We start from the raw sequence: 25306 nt of genomic DNA on the forward strand, positions 1-25306 counted from the left end.
ATAAAACAATCGTATTCATGAAGTTACACCGATCTGTGACAACGTTTCTCGGTGTACTGAATGCTTTTTGGCTCTCACTGCTTCGGTACAGAAAGTTGTCGTGATTTGTTTATTTGATTGCTGCCTGAGATCCAAGCTGCTGTCATCGATGAGGATGAGGACCTTATTTTTGCTCAAGGGCATGACTTAACCCATAACAAAAGGTCAAAAGTTGGTTAACTGTCAATTGTATTATTTCTTGATCCTCTGAAAATCACGCTTTCTGCTCGATGTCCTTGTTCCAACCACACCCATTCAACCATCAACACCAATCTTTGAAACAGTACATCACGCCAGCATGCGGAATCGGAAGTCGCCACTGCAAGATCTGATGCCCAAGAGCGGTATGCAGTATCGCTCAGGTGACTCGATTTTACAGCGCCCATACTTTGACTTCCAGATCTACAACGCTTGGTCCAAGGCGGCCGGTTCCACCTCCATCTTCAAGAACTTGGCCAAAGGATGTCACGTAGTGGACAAAGTACTCGCGAACATGATCAAGATTGCCAGAAGGCCAAGCATCAACAAGCACTTGAGGAGCAGCCTCTCTGGAGATGGTTTCTTTAGATTCGCCATGGCTGTCAGAAAGGAGACTGCGTGGGCAACCAAAACAAACATCTATGTTTTCATGGAGTTGTTGTACCAGCTTTTCTACGCACATCAGATGTCCGTCCACAATGAGCATGGGGAAAATGGCAAGGCCGACGACTACAGCCTGACCGCCAAGGAGATCTCCGAGTTCCTTGCAGAGCACCATGTAGACTGGGATATGGCCGCACAAGAGTATGAGAACTACCTGCTTATGAAGACATGTGTTTACAGCTACAAGAAGGCAAGCACGACAAGAGATCCATTCATCAACTGTCGTACCTGTACTAATATCTGAATTTAGAAGACTGTTCTCCAAAAGAGCCTGAGGACGACCCGCGCAACGGTACTGCTCAAGAGACGACCTCGAGTGGATCTGATGTCATGGAGCTGGACGGTTGATCATGTCTACACATCTCGTGGGATTGTACCAACGATTCTGCAATTTGAAGCCCATAGCGGCTTTCTAGCTCACGTGTAGCAAGGTGCTGGTCAATGCTCAACTGGTTTTCCTTGCTCCACGGAAGGAATGGGGGAAACGTCACGTTTTGGCGTCCTGTAGGAGATCTGGGAAGGAACACGTACAATTGGTCAATGTACTACACACTCATCACAGATTGCGGAGGTGAAGCACGCATTGGTTTAGCACGCAGATATAATAATTTCGATTGCCTGAAGCCCATTGTCTGCCAGATGCGTCAAGTCTAATAATATACACTCTGTATCAGGGCGCAGGAGACTCCAACACATCTTGCCAAGTATCAAGTATGCAAGCAAAGGATGTCAGACAATGAAATGTGAACATGCAATTGGATGTGTAGCGCCACACATCCAGCGGGGTTGAAATTGGGGTTGAAATCGGGGTACCTGGCGAAGCTTCTGCCAAAAAGAGAATAAAATTATCCTTGCCCCCTCCATGCAGAGCCTTTATTCGCCCCTGTGGCCTGTTAAAGTCCTTCTAGCGAGGAACAATGATGCAGTGAAGAATACCGGCGGCTGGGGGCGCAAAATGACCAGACGGTTGATGCACGAAAGAAGCTCGAGTCGCCAATCTGGGGCCAAATTCAAGCTCCGGGCATTGATCGCCGGTTATAAGACGCAGTACCGAAAGCACCATTGAACTTTACACACAGGAATGGATGGTTCGGCTTCCACACTGCCAACTTTTAGATTCATCTCATTATTCGGGTCACGAGTCAGGAAACTCTCGCTTCCGGGAACATATCTGAGGGTCATAGTACAGGTCTGAGAAAGACGCCGACATTTGGAAACTGGGGGTCTTTTCAACCAAAGTGCCGGATCAAAGCTGGAAGCCCCCAAATTTGTGTTATGGCACTTTACCTGGGGGTGTCCAAACCATCCCCAGGCCTTTACCTCTCACAACTCCAGGACATGGTGACTTTCATTCCGGGAAGATTTACTGTCTTGGCAACACGTTGCTAATGTGACAGACTCGTGAAATGAGTGGCATGCCAGCCCAGATAAGACAGCAGATTGGTAAGCTTCACACCTCGAGAGTCGCTTGCTATTATCAGTTCGGGATTGCGGTGATGAGTATGTGATCGCAAGAACTAACCGTGGAGGTCGATAGGTGCTGTGCCACCGCCGCCAGGAGTCACGCCGAACTTTGAACACCCGGCCGACGGTCTATGGACAGTCAACATAGCCGGCCTCATAGTTTGCAATGTGGTCATGTTGATCTTCTATATGCTACGTTGCTACTCCAAGTATACTCTGAAATCTCCTACGACGACTGAAGACTGTAAGCCGGCTCGCACACGAAAGACGTGCTGACTGTACACTCATAATTGTGAACATAGATACGAGCTTTGTTGCTTTGGTTCGGCCACCTTCATCTGAGATTCTCCCGTGCCCTGCTCTCAACTACCACTAACTACAGGTCGCAGGTACTGGTGTGTCTCTATATCTCTATGTGCTACCTAAGTAAGCTGTACAGTGCTCACTTGATGCTCTTGTCAAAAGCTGATAGATAATCGAGCTGCAGTGGGCTATTGGGGAGAAGGTCATCATGCCTGGGACTTGATGCGCGAAGACTATCAAGAAGTGCTCAAGGTACGTGACAAGCCGCGATATAACCCTCACTAGTGCTGATGCGTGCGATGCAAAAGTGGCTGTATGCTAGTTCCATCATCTGGATCCCGGCTGCCTTTTTCACCAAAGCCTCCTTGCTCTTACTAACGGCGAGGTTGTTCTCTATCTACAAGCGTACCGCAAGGTGCATTCGACTTTATGTTTGGTTCCTCCTGATCGCCTACACCCCGGTACAGATCATCAAGATATTCGTTTGCTGGCCTATTGCCCATTACTGGGATCCAAGCATACCGGGCCGTTGCCTTGACCAGCCCAAGGTCTTCCTCACAGACACCGCCCTAGCCTTCGTTACTGACTTCATCATACTGGTCATACCCATTCCCCTGGCATGGAAACTGAATATGCCACCACGGAAGAAGATTAAAGTCGCTGCGATGTTGGGGGCAGGTGGGATCGCCGTGGCGGTGGCAGGCTTTCGCGAGTACAGGATCTATATCTTCCAATGGTCAACAGACGTGACGAGGGACTTCGTGGTGATGAACCTCTGCGGGTGAGTGTCGGGCAGCTGGCTTGGCCACTGGCCACCCAAGGCAATAATGTGCACGGAGCTGACTCTTCATTGGCACTATAGCACTGTGGAGATAACCATCGGAATAGTCTGTCTCTGTCTGCCCTCGATAAACCTGATTTTCGAGAGAGCGGCTTCACGCAATACAACACGGAACCGACCTCGAACCATCTACCAGCGCTTCAGCAACTCCAGGAAGAAGAATAGCGCTGGGATTTCGGAAAGAACGACCGTCTTTTTTCATGAAGACGAAAGCACTGCGAGTGGTGCAGCCGAAATGACAGCTGCGCCGGTCGCCGATTTCGATGCCGAACTAGCCATGTTTACCGACGAGCCGCACACTGAAGGCGTCACCGAGCCGCCGCCAAGTATCATTGGTGCCAATGCTGATGACCTGGTTTGGGAAAACGCGGGCGACGGCGTACGGATAAGCTGCGTGCGAATCAATTCGGACGATGGACGGAAAGAAGGGTGGTTGACAGGGAATCCTGGGGCCGGCGCAAGTCAGGTCGCCAGCACATCGACCAGAAACAATTTGCCGCCGAATATGGAGCAGTTCGCTCAAGAAGCCCACAGGATTCTTGTCCCGGGCCGCATATGGGATGGTGTTGGTCGTCGTGCCAGTGAAGAGATGACTAGACCATGTCGACCTGGCTATGGCTCCAGGGGTTACACCATGAGATGACACTCCGGATGCCGCTGTGCTGAGAAATCCGACGTCGCTTCGAATCCGTCTACTCAATTGAGGAATGACAAGACGATCATTGTGCCAAGTCACAAGCAGGTTGTCGCCGCGCCAATTGACGGCCGCGGGTAGGGATAACAACCGAAGGATCATGACGAATGCGGGGAGATATGCTAGTGCCATCGGCTTTAAGAGAACACAGACTCGCGCAACTCAACATACCACACGCCGTTCGGCTGGATTTCTCCAGTAAGTCTCGTAAGTGAACCGAACAATTCATATCATTTTAAAACACGTTCTGATGTAGTACATACGAGCCCGAGAAGACCCCTGAAGGCATCAAAGCACGAATAACAGTAGCCCGCCACTATGTGCTCATTAGCAACACCCCCATGGCTGCGGTGGGATCCCCAGGCCAATCATGACTTGACATGGAGCCAGAACATCATCTATGCATGCGTGAGTTGCCAATGGAATTACCTACAGTGCAGAATGCTGAAAACTTCTCCTCGATACCTATAGGTTGCAGCTTTTAGTGTAGGGAACATCTACTACTCGCATCCCATCTTGGACGTCCTCGCGGACGATTTTGATGTTTCGGATGAGCGCGCCTCGCTTGTACCTACCATAATGCAAGCTGGGTATGCTGGCGGCCTGCTGTTCATCATCCCCTTCGGGGACATCATTCATCGCCGGCCCATGATTCTCGCACTTGTACTGGTGACAGCACTGTTCGTGAGTCCTCCCCACCGACATCCACATAACCCCTTTCGGCTATATCATACGATTGACACAGACTACACGCAGTGGCTCGGCTTGACCCTAACGAAGTCTTTCTCCGTTTTCCTGGGCCTGTCTTTCGTCGTTGGAATGCTCACCGTCACGCCGCAGCTCATGTTCCCCATTGCAGTCCAGTATGCGCCGTCACGGCATCGGGCTACCATGATCTCCATAGTCATGTCTGGCATTATCTTCGGAATCCTGGTGGCGCGCCTGCTCTCAGGCGTCATCACCCAGTACTCGTCCTGGCGCAATGTGTACTGGCTGTCGTTGGGGTTGCAGGCGCTGATCTTCACCATGCTCTTTGTCATGATGCCTGACTACCCAGTTTTGCGGCCCGGAGGCTCGTATGCGCGCGCCCTCCTTACCATTCTGAAGCTCCCGTTACGCCATCCCGTGTTGATGCAGTCGGGCCTGATTGCCTTCATGACCATGGGCATGTTCACGTCTTTCTGGACGACGCTTACCTTCCAACTCGTGGGGCCCACGTTCCGCCTTTCGACGCTGACTGTGGCCCTGTTCGCCCTGATTGGAATAGCGCCTGTGTTTCTGAGCCCCCTCGTCTCACGCTACGTGACATCGCGCATCCACCCCATGGGCACGCTGCTCCTCGCCCACGTCGTCGCCACCATCCCTGCCGTCACCGTGGGCACCTTTGTAGGCACCTATTCGCTCGCGGGCCCTGTAATTTGGGCCTTCTTGGGGGACTTGGGAATGACCGTAGTCGTCGTCGCTAACCGCATGGCTATTGCGTCCGTCGACCCAAAGGCCCAGAACGCCGTCAACTCCGTCTATATGGTCATCACGTTTTGCGGACAGCTGTTTGGCACCGCTATGGGCAATCGGCTGTACGCCGAGGGCGGCTGGATTCACAGCGGCGCTCTGAGCATCGGGATGGTGGGGCTCTCACTGGTGATTACCCTCGTCCGGGGCCCGCATGAGAAGGGTTGGGTTGGCTGGCGGGGAGGATGGGACCTGAGTAACAAGACGAAAGTTAGACAAGAAGGACTAGAAACCCCTCAGGAAAGACCAGGTCAGAATAATGTAGCGGGTGGTATAGCAGAACAGCAGATCCATCCGTCAGAGAAGCAACATAGTACTGGAATTAATGAGAACGGACGGAGTCAGTAGATGTAATAAGAGTTACCCTGTAACAGCGGCCTGGGGGCATAAGCGCTGTAAACATAGGGCACAAATGATGTAAATAGCCGATAGATCTGTTGCAGGGTAGCAGCGAGAATATATCCAATATAAGAATCATATTCCCATATAAATTAGCATTCTTCCGATGTGGGTGTAATGCGTCCTTAATAAGACGATGCCTATTCTGTAATCTCCCATCTCATCTGTCTTAATTGTGCTGTGACTGCAGCTTCAACAGAGCTTCGGTACAGCTTCGGTACAGCTTCGGCAATGCTATGCCGTCACTATTGAAGATAAAATGGTGAATGGCTATGGTCGAACAATCGGACCCAACCACCAGACACCTCAGGCGGTCAGGCGGTTAGGCGAACTGGTTTGCCGTTACCGTCCGTACGTTTCATCATTGGTTTATCTTTACCAAACCCAACACAACCTCTTGCAAACCGATCTCAGGTTATTGAAACCTGCCATACCAAAGAAAACAGCTGGAATTCAGTAAGAAGCAAGTATGTGAGTCAAGCCACTTTCCTCTCGCCGAGTTAAATGTGCGGTCCCATCCATGGAGGGCATCCCCCAAGCTGAGATGAGCATCGCCCATATAAATGGCTGTTTCTTGGTTACCAGATCACGCTGGTCAACAATCCCTTTGATTATAAAGTCGCGTTTGTAGCTGACTTTGTGAGAATAAAACGAATAACCACAGCCAAATGCTAACACTAAGAACTCAGACTAGCCCATCATCAGCATGACGTTCTTGTGTATTTCCGCGCGCACCATGACGGCCGATGGCGGCTGGTATCGAGAGGGCGGCGCCCCGTCCATCAGTGTGATCAAATACGAAGAGGAGGAGCACAGGCCTGGCGACATCGCTGACTTGACGAACCGCGACTGGTGCTACCATGCCGAGTGCGACATGGTCATCTTTGCCAATCTTGTCGGCGATGTAGTGTTTCAGGAGAACGATGATGCCAGAAAGAACAACAAGCGCATTAAGAAGAAGCTCGACGATGTAGGCAATTGGCCCAAGGTTCTTGAAGAAATGGAGGCGGCGGGCTGGGCTTTCACCATGGGCGAGCTCCAGGCCCACTGGAAGGAGGCTGTGGTCCCCAAGCTTCACGCCATCCGGGAGACGCGGGCTCGCCGGAACCTCAAGGACCTGAATGGCATCAAGTACAACGCCGCCGCGGGCCTCGCAGCCGCCTGCCACAGGCGCAACGTCGACCCGGCCGACCACCCGCATGGTTTTAAGAAACCCATGCCGCTGGCTTCGGCTGTGTACCTGGAGCGCGTCTGCCAGGAGCTCGGCGGTAAGAGCGCCGAAGTCATCCGCGAGCAAGAGCAGGCGCTGAAGCTTGGCCGGCAGCTCAAGAAGGCCAAGAGAGAAGGAGTGTTTGACGAGTAAAGAATGACAAGAAATACGGAGAACCTGGAAGGAAGGAAATACGGGGAACCTGCCTGGAAAAGAAATACGGGGCACTTGGCTGGAAGGGAAATACGGGGGACTTGCCGGATGGGTCTCTGGGGCAGCCGGACTCAGGTAGATGAATGAAATGCTTGGCATGATCCTCTGGCGTCTGGGTTCTCTATTGTTGCGTTATAAATCGTGGTGGGTGATGTCTTTGTCACTTATCCTATATACTAATGCAGCTGGCTTTCTGGGGAAGACCCGTCGCCTATTCCCATCTCCATCTAATCGATCCGCCGATTACCTGGATATCTACTATTGGCCCCCGACGCCGACTCACCTGGTCTATGTCTTGATGTGCTAGAGCCCGATTCAGCCAACCATCGGACTTCCGGCAACAGGAGAATGGCAGCTCGAGTGAGCGAGGTATTGCCGAGCGCCAGTCGCTGCAGGATAGCTACCCTGTAGCGATTTAGAGCTCCCTTCCCTGTAGTGGCGCCAACTAGCTGATATCTCCGCGACGCCTAAACTTCTGGTTGGGTATCCCACGTGACACCCTCATCCTATTTGGCGGGACACAAAGCCCCGGTCTGTCTGGATTGATATGCATATGCCCAAATGGGAAACTGGATGTTGGTTTAAGCTTGAGTCGGTTACGCGAGCCAGACGCTGTACAACACGTTGCTTATGAAAACAGAGCCGCCCTCGTTGGCGACGGACTATCATTCCTTATTGCGCATGGAGATTAAGTCGGACAATACCGTATAAAGCCGAGGGATGAGTTCTTGGTCGCACGGATCGCAACCTCGCTTTGACCAGCCCGGTCGGCATAGGCTGTCCGAAGTCTAGCAATTAAGCTTCTGGGTACTGACCTGGGGGCCACCTCCACCTGGTGCCTGGCCTGGTCTTCCAGTAGTAAACAACACCATCAGCTCATATGTATGTGAGATATACATATTCATTTCAGACAATAAAAAACTCCGTGGTGACAATAGCCAGGGAAAGCAATGCAAGCCAGGGGTGGAATGCCTGGTGGTTCGAACCGATCGACAGACCCCGCAACCTGATTCGGCTCGCAGCCAACCTGCTGGGCCCGAGTCTATCTCAAGACTACTTGGTGGAAGTCCGAGTACTATGGTCATTTCAGGTTAAGGCATCGCTGGGCTAAAGAGAAACCCACGTATCTATGACAACTACCGGAATGGAGGAGATATGTACAGCATACAACATGCATTTGTCACCCACTAGGTCATCTCCGAGCTCTCGCTGTTATGTCCGGTTCTCACGCCGGTATAGCAAACATCATTCCGTCGGATTGAGTCGAGGAACGTGGGTGGCCAGCCGTTTCCCAAAAAGTAAGCCCTCTCGCGCTTTCGCGACTAAAGCCAACCCGATGGTTGATGGCTTACCTGTGTTGTGTTCCGACTCATCGCATTCTCTTGCTGACCTACGGCACAACCCCCAAACCCAAAGTAATAAAGATCCGGATGTGCGCAGTTCCAGGGCTCGCTCGTCTCTTGGCAAATATAGACTAACCATCACCCCAATTGGAAGGCTAGATAGTTGCATCTCAACCTGCTATTTCCTGTGAGGGCAATACACCTGAAATGGCCATGACCGAAAAGAAGGCTGTCGCATCCGATGCGTCTCAGACGACACTCGAGAACGGCCAACAAACCAGTAAACCCGATGTCGAACCCGCACCGTCAGCGCCGCCGGCTCAGAGTGGCCCACCTCCGGCGCCCAACGGGGGTATCACGGCTTGGCTCCAAGTGATGGGCGCATTCATGATCTTTTTCAACTCGTGGGGCATCCTGAACACATTCGGCGTTTATCAGACATACTACGAATCTGGGCAGCTATTTACAGAGTCATCGTCCAACATCTCTTGGATTGGTTCTGTCCAGGCCTACCTGGTATTGCTGGGTGGCCTCATCGCCGGGCCGTTCTATGACAAGGGCTACATCAAGACGCTGCTCACCCTGGGTGGGTTCGGCGTCGTCTTCGGCCACATGATGCTGTCACTCGTCCACACTTACTGGCAGGCTCTTCTAGCCCAGGGTTTCGTGAGTTCTTGGCCTGACCACGCTGCATATGACGGTGTCGGAGGCAGCGTACTGATCGAAACTATATAGTGTATCGGGCTTGGTGCTGGTACCATGTTCGTGCCGGCCCTTTCCATTCTGCCTGGCTACTTCAACACCCGGCTAGGCCTTGCCATGGGTCTCGCCGCTGCCGGCAGTTCCTTTGGCGGTATCATCTACCCCATCGCCTTTTACCGGCTTGTCAACGAGATTGGCTTCCCGTGGAGTGTCCGGATTTTGGGCTTCATCGCCCTCGCTACCATGATGGTCCCCATCCTGTTCATGAAGATACGCGTCAAGCCTTCCGGCGCTCGTGCCCGGTTCGACCTTACCATCTTCACGGACTTGCCCTTTATGATCTTCATCGTTGGCTCGGCGCTGGGCTTCATTGGCCTTTACGTCATGCTCTTCTACCTCTCGTTCTACAGCGCGCAGCAGGGCATTACCAACTCGTCCCTGTCGTTTTACCTGGTCGCCGTCCTCAACGCTGCTTCCATGTTCGGACGGACTCTACCCAACGCCTTGTCGGACAAGACGGGTCCCCTGAACCTCATCATCCCGGGCGCCTTCATCTGCGGCATCCTCAACCTGGTCATGCTTCAAGTTCACACCGTCGGGGGCATTATTGTGGTGGCGCTTGCCTTCGGGTTCTTCTCTGGTGTCTTTATCGCGCTTCCCCCTGTGCTCTTCATCGCCCTGACCAAGGACAAGAGCAAGATTGGCAGCCGGATGGGTCTGGGCTTCGCTCTGGCTGGCCTTGGCACTCTGGCCGGCGGCCCTGGCGGTGGTGGTATCTTGGGGACGGGCGAGGATCCCGATTGGAGGAGTCTTTGGATCTATGGAGGTGTGTGTAGCTTGGCGGGTGGCCTTATCTTCATAGGCCTCCGAATCCACCAGGCCGGATTGAAGCTGGCAGTTAAGGCCTAGAGCCATGGGCTCGCTGTCCGACCGCAGCGCAACATGTTTGATGCCATTTAATCGCATAGAGTGCGGCTTTCATTGAGCCCGATACCCCTTCGCATTTCTTTTCTGTTAGAATACACATGTTCACTCGATCATACTGGATACAAGAAGATCCCCTAGAGAAAGAGGCTGCCGGCATTCGGGCGGGAATTCCTGGAGCATTGATGCTTTGTCATTCGAGGTTCTTCCAACCTCTCAATGCGGCACTAGACCCTCGACGGATGTTTATTCGATCATGCTAGAAGAGCACACGTCTTAAGGTTGTCTCGCGACACAAGTCGTACGACCCCTTGGGCAGGATAGAAAATAGTCAACGGCCAATGTCATGTTACAGGTGTAAGATGCAATCGACTGGATCAAGCACGTTAGAGGGCTCAGCCAAGCTTTGGGGGACAGCGCGCCAAGAAATACTCCGCACGCACAAGAAATCAATGCGCGTATCGTCGATTGAGTTGTTGGAAATCGCCCATCAGCTGTCAGCATCTTTCCTGTCCTTTCCTGTCCTTGGCTTGGCTCTCCTCGCGGCGCACAGCTCGGGCAACAAGGGCGATGGCGTAAGAGTTGCCCCACATTGCGATGTACCAATCCATGCGCACTCGTGGAACGTTCCGTCGAGGAAAAAAGGTTGCATATTTTCTGACGCCATGGGACGGAGGCCAATAAATACCTGGGACTCCCATGAGCGACTCTGCTGTCCTTGTCTACATACATGCATTGATCGCACGGAATTGGACTGGACTGCCCGTCAGAACGCAGTCATGGCTAAAGACATCAAGCACGGAGATGGTGTAGGCCGTGCCCCCCACCATACGGTAGTCGATGAGGAGGGCTCCCTGGGCGAGGTCGGAGAGCAGAGGGTGCAGACGATTGCTATCGCCGAGTCGAGAAAGATCGGAGTCACCGGCGCTGTCTTTCTCATCCTGAACAAGATGATCGGCACGGGTAGTACGTCTCAAGCCGGCTTCCTGTCAACTGCAACTTATACTACACAGTTCCCACCCCCGCCGCTAACAGCATGTGATTATAGTCTTCTCCACCCCGTCTAGCGTCTTTGCTGCCACCGGCTCCGTGGGTGTCGCTATCATGCTATGGGTTATAGGTATGCACACACAGAGCACAGCACTTCGCGCCTTTCCCAACCGTGGTGCTTGGATGTGCTAATACTGGCTTTTTCTAGGTGGCATCTTGACATTCTGCGGCCTGAGCGTCTTCCTTGAGTTTGGCCTAGCTATTCCCCGCTCAGGAGGCGAGAAGAACTACCTGGAGCGTGTGTATCGCCATCCACGGTACCTAGCGACGTGTGTCCTCGCGTCACAGATGATCCTGCTAGGCTTTTCATCCGGCAACTCCCTGGCTTTCGGCCGCTACGTCCTGTTGGCCGCCGGTTCTAAGGACGACAGCTGGGTCGCGCGCGGCATCGGCATCGCGTGCGTCACGTTCGCGACCGTGCTCCACGCCGTGCTGCCGCGCTGGGGCCTGCGCCTCGTCAACGTCCTGGGCGTCTTCAAGGTCGTCATCCTGCTGCTCATCGTCTTTTCGGGCTTCGCGGCGCTGGGCGGACACCTCCGGGTGCCCAACCCGCACAACTTCGACAACGCCTTTCGCCTCGAGACGGGCAATGGCTGGGGCGGCGGCGGCGCCTACACCTACTCTACGGCCCTGCTGAATGTGATTTACAGCTACAAGGGCTGGGAGAACGCTAACTACGTCATCGGCGAGCTCAAGCACCCGCGCAAGACCCTGGCTGTGGCCGCCCCCATCGCCATCGGCGGCGTCACCATCCTCTATGTGCTCGCCAACATCGCTTATTTCGCCGCCATCTCCAAGGAGGAGATGGCCACCTCCGAGGTCATCGTCGCCGGGGTCTTCTTCCGCAACATGTTCGGCGATAGCGCCGCCGCCCGCCGCCTGCCCGTCTTCGTCGCCCTAAGTAACATGGGCAACGTGCTCGCCGTCAGCTTCGCGCACGCCCGTCTCAACCAGGAGTTTGGTAAAGAGGGTTTATTACCCTGGAGTCGTTTCTGGGCCTCGATCAAGCCGTTTGGCTCCCCCGCTGCTTCTGTAAGTCTTGCTAGGCCACTCCAGTCCCCGGCCTTCGCCTTTCCCCAATCGATTAGGGGTAGCAAAGGCCAGCCAGCTGGGGTATGATTGTGGTTAGTACTAAACTTGCTAACTTTCTCACTCCCCTTTGAAGTTGTTCTTGCATTGGCTCGTCACCGTCATCGTCTTGGTCGCGCCCCCTCCCGGCCCCGCCTACAACTTCATCGTCCAGCTGTACACTTACCCAGGCGCCTGGATCAACGGCTTCGTGGCCGCAGGTGTTATTTACCTGCACTACAAGAAGTCTGAGCAATGGACATCGCCCTGGCATACGTACCTACCTATCGCCGTCTTATTCCTGCTGTCGAACGTCTTCCTCGCCCTTGTCCCCTTCATCCCGCCTGAGGGAGATTGGAATGCTGACGGCTACCCCTACTACGCTTTCCCCGTCGTGGGTGTTGGCGTGCTGTTATTGGGTGGCCTCTACTGGGTCTGCTGGACCAAGGTCTGGCCCGCCATCGGTGGGTACAAGGTCGTGGCCGAGAGGGTTGTGGATGAGGAAGGGAATGAGGTGGTGAGGTATCGCAAGATTCATACACGATAGACACAATTTTCTGCATATATGTGCTATCGGGGGAATATTCAACACAAAGTTCATAATAATAATAACAATCTACCTATCACCTTCAACTATTAAGTTTTTAAAACTAGGCCAACGATGCTCAGGTATCTGTATGTTTCATTTTATGCTATACTTTATATGACAGCTGTACCTACAGCTCCTAGGTGTGTATTTGGGTCCAACATCCTGAACCCCTTTAGCAATCTGACCTTCTGCTACTCTTATATAATAAAACCATATGGTCAACTGCTCTAACTTTGCTATGTGTGAGCGATCCTTGATAAGATACAGAGCTATACTAATACTACGAAATAAATTCCTGTATTAAACCTCAAAAATTGGACTGTTATACACAAGGGTAGCGTAGGTTCTCCTCTTTTACTGTTCCTCATACGTATCACCAATGATTATAAAGGGTGAATTCTGTGTTCAGCATCACTCTTGAGATAACACGGTACCATCTACTTTCGCCCAACGACGTTTTGTTGCAGGCATCTGTAAGAGTTGTCTTGTGCCAGCTATCAAAGATCAGGCTAATTCAGAAGCGTGACCATACGTAAATCGTAAATGCATTCAGTGTGTAAATATTCGGTGTACAAGGTACCTGGACTGTTCGTCCAATTAAGACGGTCGATGCCCGTCCATGCCCGATATGGGAAGCTGCAGCAACGACCCCAACTTTATTATTGGAAGCCGCAGCCTACGCAGACGCAGACGCAGACGCCGACACATCCAACGCACAAATCCCACGCACACGCACACGCACACGCACACGCACACGCCTATTCAAGATACCATCCATCCCCGCCCTCGTTTGCTGACTTCGGCCATCCACCGCCTGCCTGGCCGCAAACTGGCTGATGGTTTTATATGTTGAATGGCATCGCCCATCATCTTCCATCCTACTGGTTTGAAATATCAGCATCTTGCTTCGCATCTCGATCCGCCATGGCTTCTACCTTCGATCTCAATGGCGCCGCATCCGAGTTCTCCATCCGGCTAATCAAGGAGAAGGTGGCTGCGCTTGCCGACGAGTGCAATCGAGACCTGGAGGGAGATCTCGCTCAGCTTCGTGCCCTCCTGGATCATGTCGACCAGAAGCGTCTGAAGTTCCAAAAGAGCAAAAGCGACCTTTTGCAAGGGCTGCGGGCCACTCTGAGCTCTCTGCAGGTCGATGCTTCCATGGTCAATACAACTCTGGCAGACATTGCAGCTGCATCAGCACCCCCTCTGCTTTCCGCCATTCCCACTCCTTCTTCCTTCCATCTGGATTCGCTTCTGCTGACCCCAGCCGCTTCTCCACCTGAATCCGGGCTTGCTGATACTACCAAGACCTATAAGCTTCTGGACGCCGCAAGCAGTGACATTGTTTTTGACCGCGACGGCGAGTCCAAGGCGACACCAGGTGAAAGCTCGAAGATCAACATGTCATCTGAATCACGAGCCCCGGGTGAGCGGCCGGGCCATGAAACTGACAATATGAAATCGAGTCTCAATTCCCAGGCTCTTATAGTCCATCGGGAGAAACGCCTCCGCGAGTCGCCAGAAGTAGAGATTGCTGAGCAGGAACCCAAGAAGGCCAAGAAGTCTCCAACCAAAGCAAGTACTGTCCTTGTGTACTGTTCCATTGGTGATTATGCTAACCTTTATGTCAGTCACCCACACACGCTGCAGACACAGAGGTACCCCGTAAGCTGCGAATGCAAGACCTAGATGCCATAGAGTGCGTCTTTCGGCACGCAGAGAGGGATGGATTCTTCGTTATTCGTTGCCTTGAACCGGACTGTAGCCTTCGGATTGCAGACTCGATGCCCTTCAAGCACAAGAGAGCTTTCAATCACTTCAACACTAAGCACTTGAAACAACCGCAGACGGAAGAATACATCTTCAACAAATTTGCTTTCCAAGGTATGGTTGCTATGGCCTTTACAAATCTATATCACCCCACTAATAATAAACAAAGTTGAGGATGTTACGGAGGAGTCAATTGCCGTCAGGTATAATGACAGCGAAATTCCAGAGTGTAAGGATACTCGCCCTCAGGTACAGCATCAATTATCTGACCCAATTAACAGGCACTCCCAAGGACACGCTACAAGATACCAACTCCACAACCTCTCAGCCAGAGTCACCACACCGGGTTGCCAAGACTGTCTCGTTCGACTTGGAACGAAGTCCCTCTCTTGGATACCAGGCCTGCGGACCATCTATGTCATCGGAATCGGACAGTGGCTTTAGTCCGAGCAATATCAATGGAGAAAACCCCGAGAGTGGCACCTGTGATCAAGGACAAGTACGACACAATCTACGTCGCCTACCCCGCCTGTCGTATACTCATATGGTACACGGCCGTGACCCTACGCCGCCTGACTCGCAGGATCAGGTACGCCCCTTCTGGAAAGTCGCCATATGAAATGAGAAATGCTGAGCTTGTACTAGACTGAAGGCGTTAAAACCGAATCTGGCATCTTGAAGCGAGCCGGGAACTCGAGCAATTCACTTATCAGTACACGAAGCTCCAGATCGGCGTCAAAGGCTCCAAAGTCTAAGGAGAAACCAAGACGATCATCGGAACAGCCTTACAAGTAAGTCGTGCAGTAAAATTACCAGACGACTTCTAACATGCGAGCTACCCAGGCCTTTCGGACATACGGGAGAGTGGGCTAGACGCTCAGCACCTAGTTAATCTTCTTGCTTTGCAATGTCACAGACGGAAATCTGTATGAATATGGAAGTGTAAGGAAAGGATAGATATACAAAGCTGATGGGCCTTGTATGGGTGACAAAACAGTTACCCGAGGTGGATTTGTAATTACTCACGTGAACACTTCGCAGTTTAGACTGACGCCACAAATTCGAATTCTGTTCAAGTTAACTGCGCCTTTTGTTATTGCTGTCGTTCTATACAGCACCTACCCCATTGATGATGCTTTCAGGGCTTATCGAGCAGCCCCCTTTTTCTTTACACCAACCTGTGGGCCTGGTTGGGGCCCCTGAGGGTTAGATGGGGTTGGTCCGCTAATAGGAAAGAAGCTAATGCGAGATGAGTAGGAAAATGCCCCTCTTCCCCTCATATTCCCCCTCCCATCCCACGACGGCTCCGGACTTTGCGTGGATGCCCCGATAGCAGACATGTTCATCCTTGAGAGCAGACAATACTTCTTCGGTTATCTATCTGCCTGGCCCTGACTTGCATTCAATCACCTCTCTGTACACCAAGTATTAATCCTTTTTCATACCAAATCAAGATTATAATGTCTTCCCGTCCGTATGACGGTAAGCTGGGGATCGTGACCGGCGGCTCTAGAGGTAAGTACTTTGTTAGTTAACAGGCGTGTATCGCCTTGCCAGCGTCCAGCCATACGTGTCAGGCCTAGGTATGCCCTGGCAGCCACACTCACTTCTTCGCTAACACCTCATGTTATACGTCTACGTACATGAACTGACTGGGAACGCCCGCAGGAATTGGGGCCGCCGTCGCGAAACGACTTGCCGCCAAGGGCTGTAATCTCCTGCTCGTTTTCACCTCGGACTCGTCCAAAGCCCTGACCCAGGAGCTGTGCGCCAGCCTTGAGGCCAAGCACCAGGTGAAATGCGCCCAGGTCCAGGCCGACTTGTCGCAGGCCGCGCCGGCGTCCGCCAAGATCACCGAGGCCGCCAAAGACTTCCATGCCTCGCTAGGCCGCACCGGCGAGTTGCAGGTCGACATCCTCATTAACAACGCCGGCGTCTCGTCGAATCAGTTCCTCAACGACGGGGCCCAGGGCCCCATCGTCGAGTCCGAGTTCACGCGCGTGTACAACGTCAACGTGCTGGCGCCCCTGTTGCTGACCCAAGCCCTGGCCCCTTACTTCCCTAAACCTCCATCATCCGGCGGTGGCGGCACGGACTCGTTCGTCACGACGCGAGGCCGCATCGTCAATATCTCGAGCGTCTCGAGCTCCATCGGCTACGAGGGCCAGAGCGTATACGCGGGCACCAAGGCCGCGCTCGAGGCCATGACGCGCTGCTGGAGCCGGGAGCTGGCCGGGCGGGCCACGGTCAACGCCGTCAACCCGGGCCCGGCCTGGGGCGACATGTACGCCGAGGCCGGGGAGAAGTTCTGGCGCATCAACCAGCCGCACTGCGACGCGGCGCCCCTGCAGGCGTACACTGGTGGCGGTGGTGAGCTGGGGCAAGAGGTCAAGGAGCTGATGGATGACAACACCGCCGATAGAGACGCGGAGCTGAAGCGATTCGACACGCTGGTCCGCGACAAGATGGGCGGGAAGCGGCCGGGGTTCACGAGCGAGATCGCGGGGACCATCGATATGCTGTGCTCTGCGGAGGCTGGATGGACGACGGGGAGCGTGGTCTGCGCGAATGGAGGTATGAAGATGTCAATTGCGTAAATATAGATATAGTTTATAAGCGGTAGAATCGCTATTGGATGCGCTATGTCAATTGCCAAAATGCTGAGTACATTCGTTCTATATGAGGTGCCTCCATAGATCAGTGGTTTATACAATTCAATCCAGTTCCAAATTATGTCCTATAATGCTCGCCCCTTTCCAATCGATCAATTCACCCACCGATATATTTCTTACAGCTTCGCCTTGCCTGCATTCAGCTCATCCCACTCTTTCTCCGTGAAAGGCGCATACGAGTTGCCCTTGCCCTGCTCGCTGATCCAGAAGAGCGGGTCGCCTTTCACCTTGGATGGGTCGATGCCTTCGTTCTTCAGGGGAACCTTGTTCTGCTTGTTGTTGTGTGTCGCCGATCGCTCCTTGATCCGTCGCACAAAGATCGGGACTGCGTACTTGGGCAAGTGCGTGCGTGCGTGCCTGATACTCTTTGTTAGCTTTCGTTGATTTCGGGCATCGAGTAGTGGGGGGGGCATCTTACTTGAGGAGTTCGTCGTAGTCGAATGACTTTGTAGCAGGGTCGATGTAAATGGCCGCCATGCCGGCCTTGCCATCATGGCCAGGTAGACCAACACCGTACACGGTAGCTTCAAGCACTCCGGGGTGCCGGCCAAGCACTTCGGATACCTCAGCTGTGGAGACGTTCTCGCCCTTCCATCGGAATGTGTCGCCGAGCCTAAAAGAGTCAGTTTGGGGTGCTGCTACATCAGGGCCGTTTGACGGAGCTGCTCACCTGTCCATAAAGAACCACCTTCCGTCATTGTCTCGTCTCAGAGCATCGCCAGTCCGATAGAACCTGTCCCCTTTCTTGAAGACATCCGTGACGAACTTCTTCTCCGAAGCATCCTTGTTCCCGTGATAGCCAACAAAAGGCGGCGCGTATGGACTTGGCTGAGCCACCAGAATCTCGCCTCCAGCTTCGTATGGGACTCTACTAGCGAAGCCCGTCTTGGGGTCCTTTGCAATGTCACCCGTATCGGGGTCGATAGCCACAGGTATGTAAGTGTTGTGGTACCGATTCCGTAGAAGCAGACCGTGATGGCCAACTGAGTGCGCCCGGTAGTCGCCTCGAGCAGGGTTGTCCAAGGACAGCATGCCCTCTGTGCTGTTGAAGAACTCGAAAATCTTCTCGATGCCGAATCGGTCACGGAACGGCTTCCAGACATCAGGCCGCAGACCATTCCCGTAGATGGAATGCACGTTGTGAGATTTGTCTCGCGGCGATGGAGGAGCTGCTAGTAAGTAGCGAACAGTTTCCCCTACGTAAACGAACCATGTGGCTTTCGAGTCTCTAATATCATCCCAGAATCGCGAAGCACTAAACTTGGGAGCAAGACATAACGTCACGCCCGTCTTGAGCCGCATGTCAGCACGTGCGATTGACGGAAAGGTAGGCCTTCACTTACTAGTAACTGGGTCATGCCACTGATCGCTCCAGTTCCGTGGTAAAGTGGCTGTGCAAGTCAGCATAAGAAGGCGAAATCGTGTACTAGTTCTCTTACCATGCAGTCATAGTATCTCTGGTTCTCTCCCTGCACATATGAAATACCACACTCTTTCTGTCGTTTAATTAGTGCCAGTCTGCCAATAGCGCACACCATGACTTACGCTAACGCTATGAAAGAACCCGGCCGCGCCCGGGATAATGCAGGCTTTGGGCATGCCGGTTGTTCCACTGCCTTCGTTAGTGTGCCTCCTTCTCTCATGCTTGGGGATTGATGACCAGCCATACCTAGTGTAGAAGAGACCGAAAGGCGAACCGGGGCCTACGTTGTCTCTCAACTCATCCCCCGGTCTCTCTCCTCTCAATGCGTTGATCTCTGGCCTCGCCTCTGCCAGCTTGACGACCTTGACCCCCTTAGCGGCCAGCTCCTCCTGGACCTCGTCGATGCGCGCGAGGAGCTCCGGCCGGCCATCGGCCACGATGAGCGGGGACTCGGCGATCCCCAGGCAGTGAAGTAAGGCAGCCTTGCTGAGATTGTGGTTGATCATGGCGGGGGCGGCACCGATGGCGAAGAGCCCGAGCCAGGCGAAGAGGAAGTCCGGGCTGTTGGCCATGAACAGGGCCACCAAGTCGCCCGGCTTCACGCCCTGCGCCAGGAAGTATTGGGCAAACTGGCAGGACCGGTAGTACGACTCAGCCCAGGTGTAGCTGCCCGGGCGCCACCAGATACACTCGTCGTTGGGCTTCAGCTGCGCGTGCTTCTCGAAAGCGTACCATTGCGACACGCGCTTATCTTTGACTGTACGTGTGCGTCAGTGCCATGTCCAGAAGAAAGGGATGGTGACAGGGTAGGTCAAGGAAACAAGAATTGAGAACGTACTGGCTTGTTCGAGGAGCTTGCTGGCTTTCTTCTTGCCGCTGATGATCTTCCAATCTTGACGGACATGGTATTTCGCGTCCAGATAAGCCAGGCCGGCGGTAGTGGCGGCCACAGATGCCGCTGCTATCGCAATCAATTAGCGGTATTCATACACTTGGCAACAGGTCTGGGCGGGATAGAACTGTGCTGTCTCGGAGATAAGAGGAGAAGCGACTTACCGAGCGCCGCCATCTCCACGGTTTCCCACGCCGCTCAATTGTCTGAGGTGGTTTGATTAGGTAGTAGTACAAGTAACGAGCTGTATCCTTCGCGATTGTACTACTGTGATGATAAGATCAACAAGTTGGCAGAAGGGCAATGCCATAGGTTAAAGGATCGACACAGGTACGGCGTGGAAACGTTTAAGCGTCGCCGACGTGCATGTTGGTTGCTGCGACCTGACGCGCCAATTGAGCCGCCGCGCCGGCTGTATCCAGTCTCCCCCCAACCTCGGGCCTTGGGCTCTTTTCCAGGATGGGATCTGTTTATCGATAAACACAAGACAGGCAATGCGAGACGGCAGTTGGAAGTTGCCGGGGCTAAGGCCTGTAATACGTGGTATTTGCTCAAGGCCCAATCTAGCCAATATATCGAATCCATCTTCCCCTCAATTGATAACGACAAAACCGGGGTTTAGCGCGTCGGAAGAGTGGGTATGAACCTGTCGCAGCAGCAAGCGACTCATACTAGTATCTCAGCATCTCAGATCCAGGAGCTTTATTTGGACCCGACTTCACTGTGTATTGCCCTGCTATAAAGCGAATTAGACTACAGACAAACACCAACAGCTAAACTATTTACATCAAGCCCTTTCGCAGAGCATAAAGCAACATCGCATAAAGGGCGCATTAGGTATTATGTAGGTATATTCAGAAGAGAAGGAGAGAAAAAGAAACGCTGCATCATGGTATCAAAAAAGCACATGTCCAACCACCAAAGTCATGAGATATACAGCCCAGCCCCCCATCACCGGGTGCTTCAACGAACCACCCCCAATGCCACCACTGCCACCAGCGGCCCCGCTATCTTTGCGCGCCTCGCCCGAGCCCGCTTCAACTTCTTGCCCGGAAGGGTACCGGATGTTGTAGACGGGTGCGCTCGTCAGCGCGACGGGCGCGCCCATGGTGCTCGGGCACGACGCCTGGTTGGTGTTCGGCCAGTCCTTGAGCTCGCACGCCTCGTCTTTGCCCCAGGTACAGATGGGGTCCAGGACGTTGTAGAGCTGGTAGTTCCTGCCGACCCACGAGCCGCCGGGCTGGTCGAGGCAGCTCGCGAGGAAGTTCATGCTGTTGGCCGCGCTCAAGGGCAGGCGGTGGCCGTCGGTGTGAATGAGGCTCGCGCACTCGCCCGCGTCCAAGTCGCGGTACTGCATGGCGACGGTCCCGCCCGCGGTGGGCTGCTCGCGCGCGCCTTTGCCCGTGTACAGGTAGTTCCAGGCGTCGTAGCTGACATCGAAAGCGCCGCCTGACTGGTCGACCTTTAACAGCTTGACGGAGCGGCCCTCGTACGACAGCTCGACGCACAGAGCGTCGCAGCTCACCGACGACGGCCAGTACGCGATGCGGTTCGTGTCCACCTTGCAACCCAATACCCCGACTGAAGACGAGTAGCTGTCGTGCGGCGTCGCCCAGACCGTGCCGCTGCCACCCGCTGCAGCGCCGCCTATTTGCGCTGCTGACCAGACAAGAGTGACAGTGGCCAGCAGCGCGGAGAAAGATGCGACATTGCGCATTTGGTTTAGTGACTCTGATATCGTCGAAATGAGTGCCTATTGATCTCTAGAAACGAGCGTATGTATCGCGGACGGTAAGCAAGCGTACTAGGCTTGAGGGGGTAAATGCGATTAAATCACGCGCCCTTCCGTCGCATAGGAAAGTAAATGAGTGAGAACGAACTGCAACTGTTCAAGTATAACGAATGACATAGCCCGTGCCTGGATACACAGGGCTACAAGGCTACAGACGAGCAGACATGGGCATGAGCCTCTGGGACGTTATTGCTAAAGCAACAGACGTGACGGCGATGCTCGAACATTGGAAAGCGCGGGAAAGCGGGAATCAGGTTCGTGAGATGCTGGAAATGAGCAACGGTCCTGGGTCCCACCTCGGATCCCCAGATGCGGGTTAGTGCTGTTTGCTTCTAAAGTGGCCCTCCTGGCCTCCAGTACATACTGAGTACTGCTGCTGCGCCGCTGACAAAACAGATGATAGGCGGGCCTGTCGTTACTTGACCCCCTTCAAATCCATCCACAGCCTTGTCGGACTTGCAGCCAGATGAACCAGGTGCCAGGCTGGCGGGAACTGGGATCAATAGAAATAAAAAAAGATAGATAGATAGATAAGAGCGTACAGCGCAATGATGTCATTCTTTTTGCTTCTGCTGGCGAATCATATAACACTAGCCGTCGCAACCATCATCCCATCCGCGGTAGATGCCCATCTCCAATCTACACGCCTACCAGCTCGACAGTACAAACGTGCCAGCGTACAATTTCCATTTATCGGCATTTCACGAGGACTCGAAGATACGAAATATTGTATTTCAGATGCAGGGGGCATCCTATAAAGCGCTACATCGCTGTTCCGTTTTCTGGATGGGTAAAAGCAAGAAACTGACACAGCCAATATGAACGCCAAAGCCGCCCGTCGGACGGCATCCCCCGACTCCTTTTGGCCTCCTCCTCTCCCTCCAACGTGAGCAATATTTATTTACATGTTAATGTGGTGCAGATATACAAGGCCCTTCCATCAAGCGGACTAATCTGAGCGAGCCTTCTTGGCGCGACCTCGTTTGGCCAAGTGGTTCTCGCGCCCACCCTTCGCGTCCCAGTACTCCTCCAAAAGCTCCGGGCAGATCTTCTTCAGCTTATTTTCGGGCTCCATTGACGTGTTTCCAGGCGTGGCAGGGTAGCCCACCCATTGCACCTCGAATTGGAAGATCGTCTTTTTCTTTTCGTGCTTCAGGATCTTGAAGACGTGGTAGGTTTCGGCCGGCGGATTCTTGCCCACGTAGAACAACACGTCTGTTCGGCCGCCTTGCGCCTTCCAGTAATCGTAGAGGGTCTCGGCCGCGCCTCGCTGGATCTCCTCCTCGGGCTCGTACGTGGCATCCTCTTCGGGTTCATCCACCCATTTGACCATGATTTCGACGCTGCCGTCGGCCAGGCGGCGGTGCTTTAGTAGCTTGTCGATTTCGGTCTCGCCATCCTCCGCGGTATTGTCGAACTCTCGCTTCTCGAGTGCATTCTGGACCATCTGGTCGGCATCGTTGTCGGCGGGCTTCTCTGATGCAGCGGGCGCAACGCCGTTATTTTGTAGGAGCTCTGCGTATCGCATTCTACGTTAGTACGCGACGAGAAGGAGTTGGGGTATGGAATGCGACAAACCTTCACCGCCCATATCGGCGACGGGGACCTTGGACGCTTTTGCTTTATCCTCCTCTGCAGTATCCCCGTTGGGTTGCGCCGGGGCTGTTGATTGGCTTGCTGAAGCTTTGGACGGGCTAGAGCCAAGTTCTACTCCAGCTGGCTTGCCCATCGATCGACTGCGACGCTCTACATGGCAGAGAAAAGGACAAGAGTTAGGATTATGCTGGCAGCCGGAATTGTCGGGGCCTGGATAAAAACTTACTAATCTTACCAGCCGACTGACGCGCTTTGGAGTTGGAGGAAGGGGGCGCATCCATAGAAACCCGCGATCGAACGCGCTGGGCCGTCGAGGAAGAAGGCTGTGGTGCTTCATCTGTTTGGGTCGCGTTGGTTAGTGGTGGGCTGTTGTGTTGATGGTTGCGCGACAGGTGGCTGCTTGCTGCAGTTGGGGGCGGCAAGCCAAACGCGACTTTGGAGGTAGCGAGGGTAGCGAGGGTAGCGAGGGTAGAAAAGACCAACCTTCCTCGTCGGGCACGACGTCATAGGGATCTGCCTTTCGCTTTTGTCCGCGACTCATCTTGTCCTCGTTGTTTAGGTGATTATCGCCGTTGGCCGATGAAGGTTTGGATGGCGAAATAAAGCCTTTCAGATTGCTGAAGAGTGTGGACATCATCGACAGCAGTAATATGGGATGGTTGGGTACGGGCGGAGGAGCTGACGAAGTGTCGCAAAAGTGGATACGAACTGCAATAGAAAACCCAAGTAGCTTCGGGTTCGCAGGCCAAAAAAGCTGTGTCGGCGTCAGTCGGCGTGGTTTGCGGTGTGACTTCGCTCGCGCGCGCCTTGTAAAGGAACAAAAGCACAGGTAACGCTATTCCGCAACTTGACTCAAGCTGGGAGGGAGTGGAATTGATGGGTCTCTTGGGGGCGTCTGGATTGAGGACAATCTGCAGTCGAAGGGCGTATTGGATTGATGCAAGGGCCACGGAGAGTGCGGTGGTGGTGGTGGTGTGTGAGAAGGAACCCAGGCAGACTGGGGAATGTGTTATTGTTCAGTTCAGGAAAGCTTGGTACTTTGGTGTGCTTGGGAGGGTGAAGGGTGGTACCAACGCCGGAGACATCGCCAGCTTGGGACAGTCAATCAAATCAACAACACCAACACGACCGACAGCCGATTGAGTGAGCAAAGGAGCGGCCAAAGGAGTGACCAAAGTCTGTCCTATGTCCTAGACTAAGAAATAACTGGAGTCGCTGTTGGCTTAGCTCCTGCTGAGCTGTCTAGCTGTCTAGCTGTTTAGCTGATTAGCTGTTTAGCTGTGTCTTTCTTTTCCTCCTGATTCGCGCTTGCCGGGTTGGGCTGCAGCATCGGCCTTGATTGGTGGGCTGGGTCCAATGGGGGTTTACTATTCTCCCTGGCGAAAACACCGTCTGTACTTCCCACTCACCTTCACTTTCTCTGCTACATGACGTGGAAAGAGCCCGAAAAGCGCCTTCATGAAGACCAGGGCCAAGGGGGGTTCGTGGTTGAATTGAATCAATCAAGACGGCATATTGACGTGGGCATCCGTGCGTTTTGCATCAAAGGGGCCAATGAGAAAAGCCCCTGGGCGGGCCTGTCACACACAGCACATTATGACTGCGGCATTCCCCATTGGTTCCCGTTCAACCTGGCAGCGCTCTCACTCAGCACATCTACCATGTAGTTCTCTGGCATGTAATATTATATCGGTTTCGAGATACACCAGTACAGACGCAGGTAACACGAAGAGGTATGTGCGTTGACCCCGTTATGCGTTACATCGAAAAGGGGGTCATTCGAATATTCCAGGTATATGAACATTGCTTCAACTGTTGCCAGTATGTGTGTAACTATAGTTGCTGTTTTCTGTTTTGCATCACCGTCGACTATGTGGGAATATGTAATTGGAAGCTGCTCACCGGCTAAAAGTGAACCTGGGTAAACAAACAAAGCGGGACCTCTCCAACGACGAGTGTCAAACACGCCATTTGCTGAGCAAAGCACGATGAAGAATCGCCATTATTCTGTATCACTGTCCATCCCAGTTGCAGAAGCAGATCCATTCTAAACATCCATTAACGTGAAGTAAGTCTCTTTGGCGTATGTAAAGTCAACGGGCCTCTATATAGTATTAGTATTTTCAAGCTGGCTACAGCCCTGCCTAGTGTTGCATTAGGTTTTTTTT

The 25306-nt window shown here is 53.3% G+C and overlaps 11 protein-coding genes across 11 annotated transcripts; 8 read left to right on the forward strand and 3 right to left on the reverse strand.

The window, feature by feature from the left end:
- Window positions 1–337: 337 nt before the first annotated feature.
- PG998_013785 (uncharacterized protein) lies at window positions 338–1029 on the forward strand (the record flags this gene model as incomplete). Its single annotated transcript, XM_066880601.1, has 2 exons — window positions 338–905; window positions 950–1029. 2 exons carry the CDS (start codon window positions 338–340, stop codon window positions 1027–1029), a joined length of 648 nt encoding a protein of 215 aa, XP_066724740.1.
- Window positions 1030–2558: 1529 nt separating this feature from the next.
- Window positions 2559–3932, forward strand: PG998_013786 (Clock-controlled 8; the record flags this gene model as incomplete). Its single annotated transcript, XM_066880602.1, has 4 exons — window positions 2559–2571; window positions 2618–2700; window positions 2916–3229; window positions 3311–3932. 4 exons carry the CDS (start codon window positions 2559–2561, stop codon window positions 3930–3932), a joined length of 1032 nt encoding a protein of 343 aa, XP_066724741.1.
- Window positions 3933–4301: 369 nt separating this feature from the next.
- PG998_013787 (MFS general substrate transporter) lies at window positions 4302–5843 on the forward strand (the record flags this gene model as incomplete). Its single annotated transcript, XM_066880603.1, has 2 exons — window positions 4302–4391; window positions 4455–5843. 2 exons carry the CDS (start codon window positions 4302–4304, stop codon window positions 5841–5843), a joined length of 1479 nt encoding a protein of 492 aa, XP_066724742.1.
- A 787-nt stretch (window positions 5844–6630) lies between these two features.
- On the forward strand, window positions 6631–7257 carry PG998_013788 (uncharacterized protein; the record flags this gene model as incomplete). Its single annotated transcript, XM_066880604.1, has 1 exon — window positions 6631–7257. The coding sequence occupies one exon, from the start codon at window positions 6631–6633 to the stop codon at window positions 7255–7257; it is 627 nt and encodes a 208-aa protein (XP_066724743.1).
- A 1610-nt stretch (window positions 7258–8867) lies between these two features.
- Window positions 8868–10271, forward strand: PG998_013789 (Major Facilitator Superfamily protein; the record flags this gene model as incomplete). The annotated part of the gene is made up of 2 exons (XM_066880605.1): window positions 8868–9326; window positions 9396–10271. The coding sequence occupies 2 exons, from the start codon at window positions 8868–8870 to the stop codon at window positions 10269–10271; spliced, it is 1335 nt and encodes a 444-aa protein (XP_066724744.1).
- A 794-nt stretch (window positions 10272–11065) lies between these two features.
- Window positions 11066–12951, forward strand: PG998_013790 (uncharacterized protein; the record flags this gene model as incomplete). Its single annotated transcript, XM_066880606.1, has 4 exons — window positions 11066–11252; window positions 11335–11406; window positions 11485–12368; window positions 12502–12951. 4 exons carry the CDS (start codon window positions 11066–11068, stop codon window positions 12949–12951), a joined length of 1593 nt encoding a protein of 530 aa, XP_066724745.1.
- Window positions 12952–13917: 966 nt separating this feature from the next.
- On the forward strand, window positions 13918–14682 carry PG998_013791 (uncharacterized protein; the record flags this gene model as incomplete). The annotated part of the gene is made up of 2 exons (XM_066880607.1): window positions 13918–14419; window positions 14483–14682. 2 exons carry the CDS (start codon window positions 13918–13920, stop codon window positions 14680–14682), a joined length of 702 nt encoding a protein of 233 aa, XP_066724746.1.
- A 1541-nt stretch (window positions 14683–16223) lies between these two features.
- PG998_013792 (uncharacterized protein) lies at window positions 16224–17360 on the forward strand (the record flags this gene model as incomplete). Its single annotated transcript, XM_066880608.1, has 2 exons — window positions 16224–16278; window positions 16432–17360. The coding sequence occupies 2 exons, from the start codon at window positions 16224–16226 to the stop codon at window positions 17358–17360; spliced, it is 984 nt and encodes a 327-aa protein (XP_066724747.1).
- A 191-nt stretch (window positions 17361–17551) lies between these two features.
- Window positions 17552–19927, reverse strand: PG998_013793 (Isopenicillin N epimerase component 1; the record flags this gene model as incomplete). The annotated part of the gene is made up of 6 exons (XM_066880609.1): window positions 17552–17792; window positions 17854–18048; window positions 18106–18725; window positions 18981–19615; window positions 19697–19819; window positions 19915–19927. 6 exons carry the CDS (start codon window positions 19925–19927, stop codon window positions 17552–17554), a joined length of 1827 nt encoding a protein of 608 aa, XP_066724748.1.
- Window positions 19928–20645: 718 nt separating this feature from the next.
- PG998_013794 (uncharacterized protein) lies at window positions 20646–21467 on the reverse strand (the record flags this gene model as incomplete). Its single annotated transcript, XM_066880610.1, has 1 exon — window positions 20646–21467. One exon carries the CDS (start codon window positions 21465–21467, stop codon window positions 20646–20648), a length of 822 nt encoding a protein of 273 aa, XP_066724749.1.
- A 1024-nt stretch (window positions 21468–22491) lies between these two features.
- PG998_013795 (uncharacterized protein) lies at window positions 22492–23849 on the reverse strand (the record flags this gene model as incomplete). Its single annotated transcript, XM_066880611.1, has 4 exons — window positions 23622–23849; window positions 23365–23475; window positions 23121–23288; window positions 22492–23057 (listed from the first exon to the last, which is right to left on the reverse strand). Exons 1-4 carry the CDS (start codon window positions 23773–23775, stop codon window positions 22492–22494), a joined length of 999 nt encoding a protein of 332 aa, XP_066724750.1. The 5' UTR covers window positions 23776–23849.
- Window positions 23850–25306: the final 1457 nt, after the last annotated feature.

This window comes from Apiospora kogelbergensis, assembly GCF_038363985.1.
Source record: "Apiospora kogelbergensis strain CBS 113332 chromosome Unknown utg000009l_segment0_segment0, whole genome shotgun sequence".
NCBI classification, from domain to species: Eukaryota; Fungi; Ascomycota; class Sordariomycetes; order Amphisphaeriales; family Apiosporaceae; genus Apiospora; species Apiospora kogelbergensis.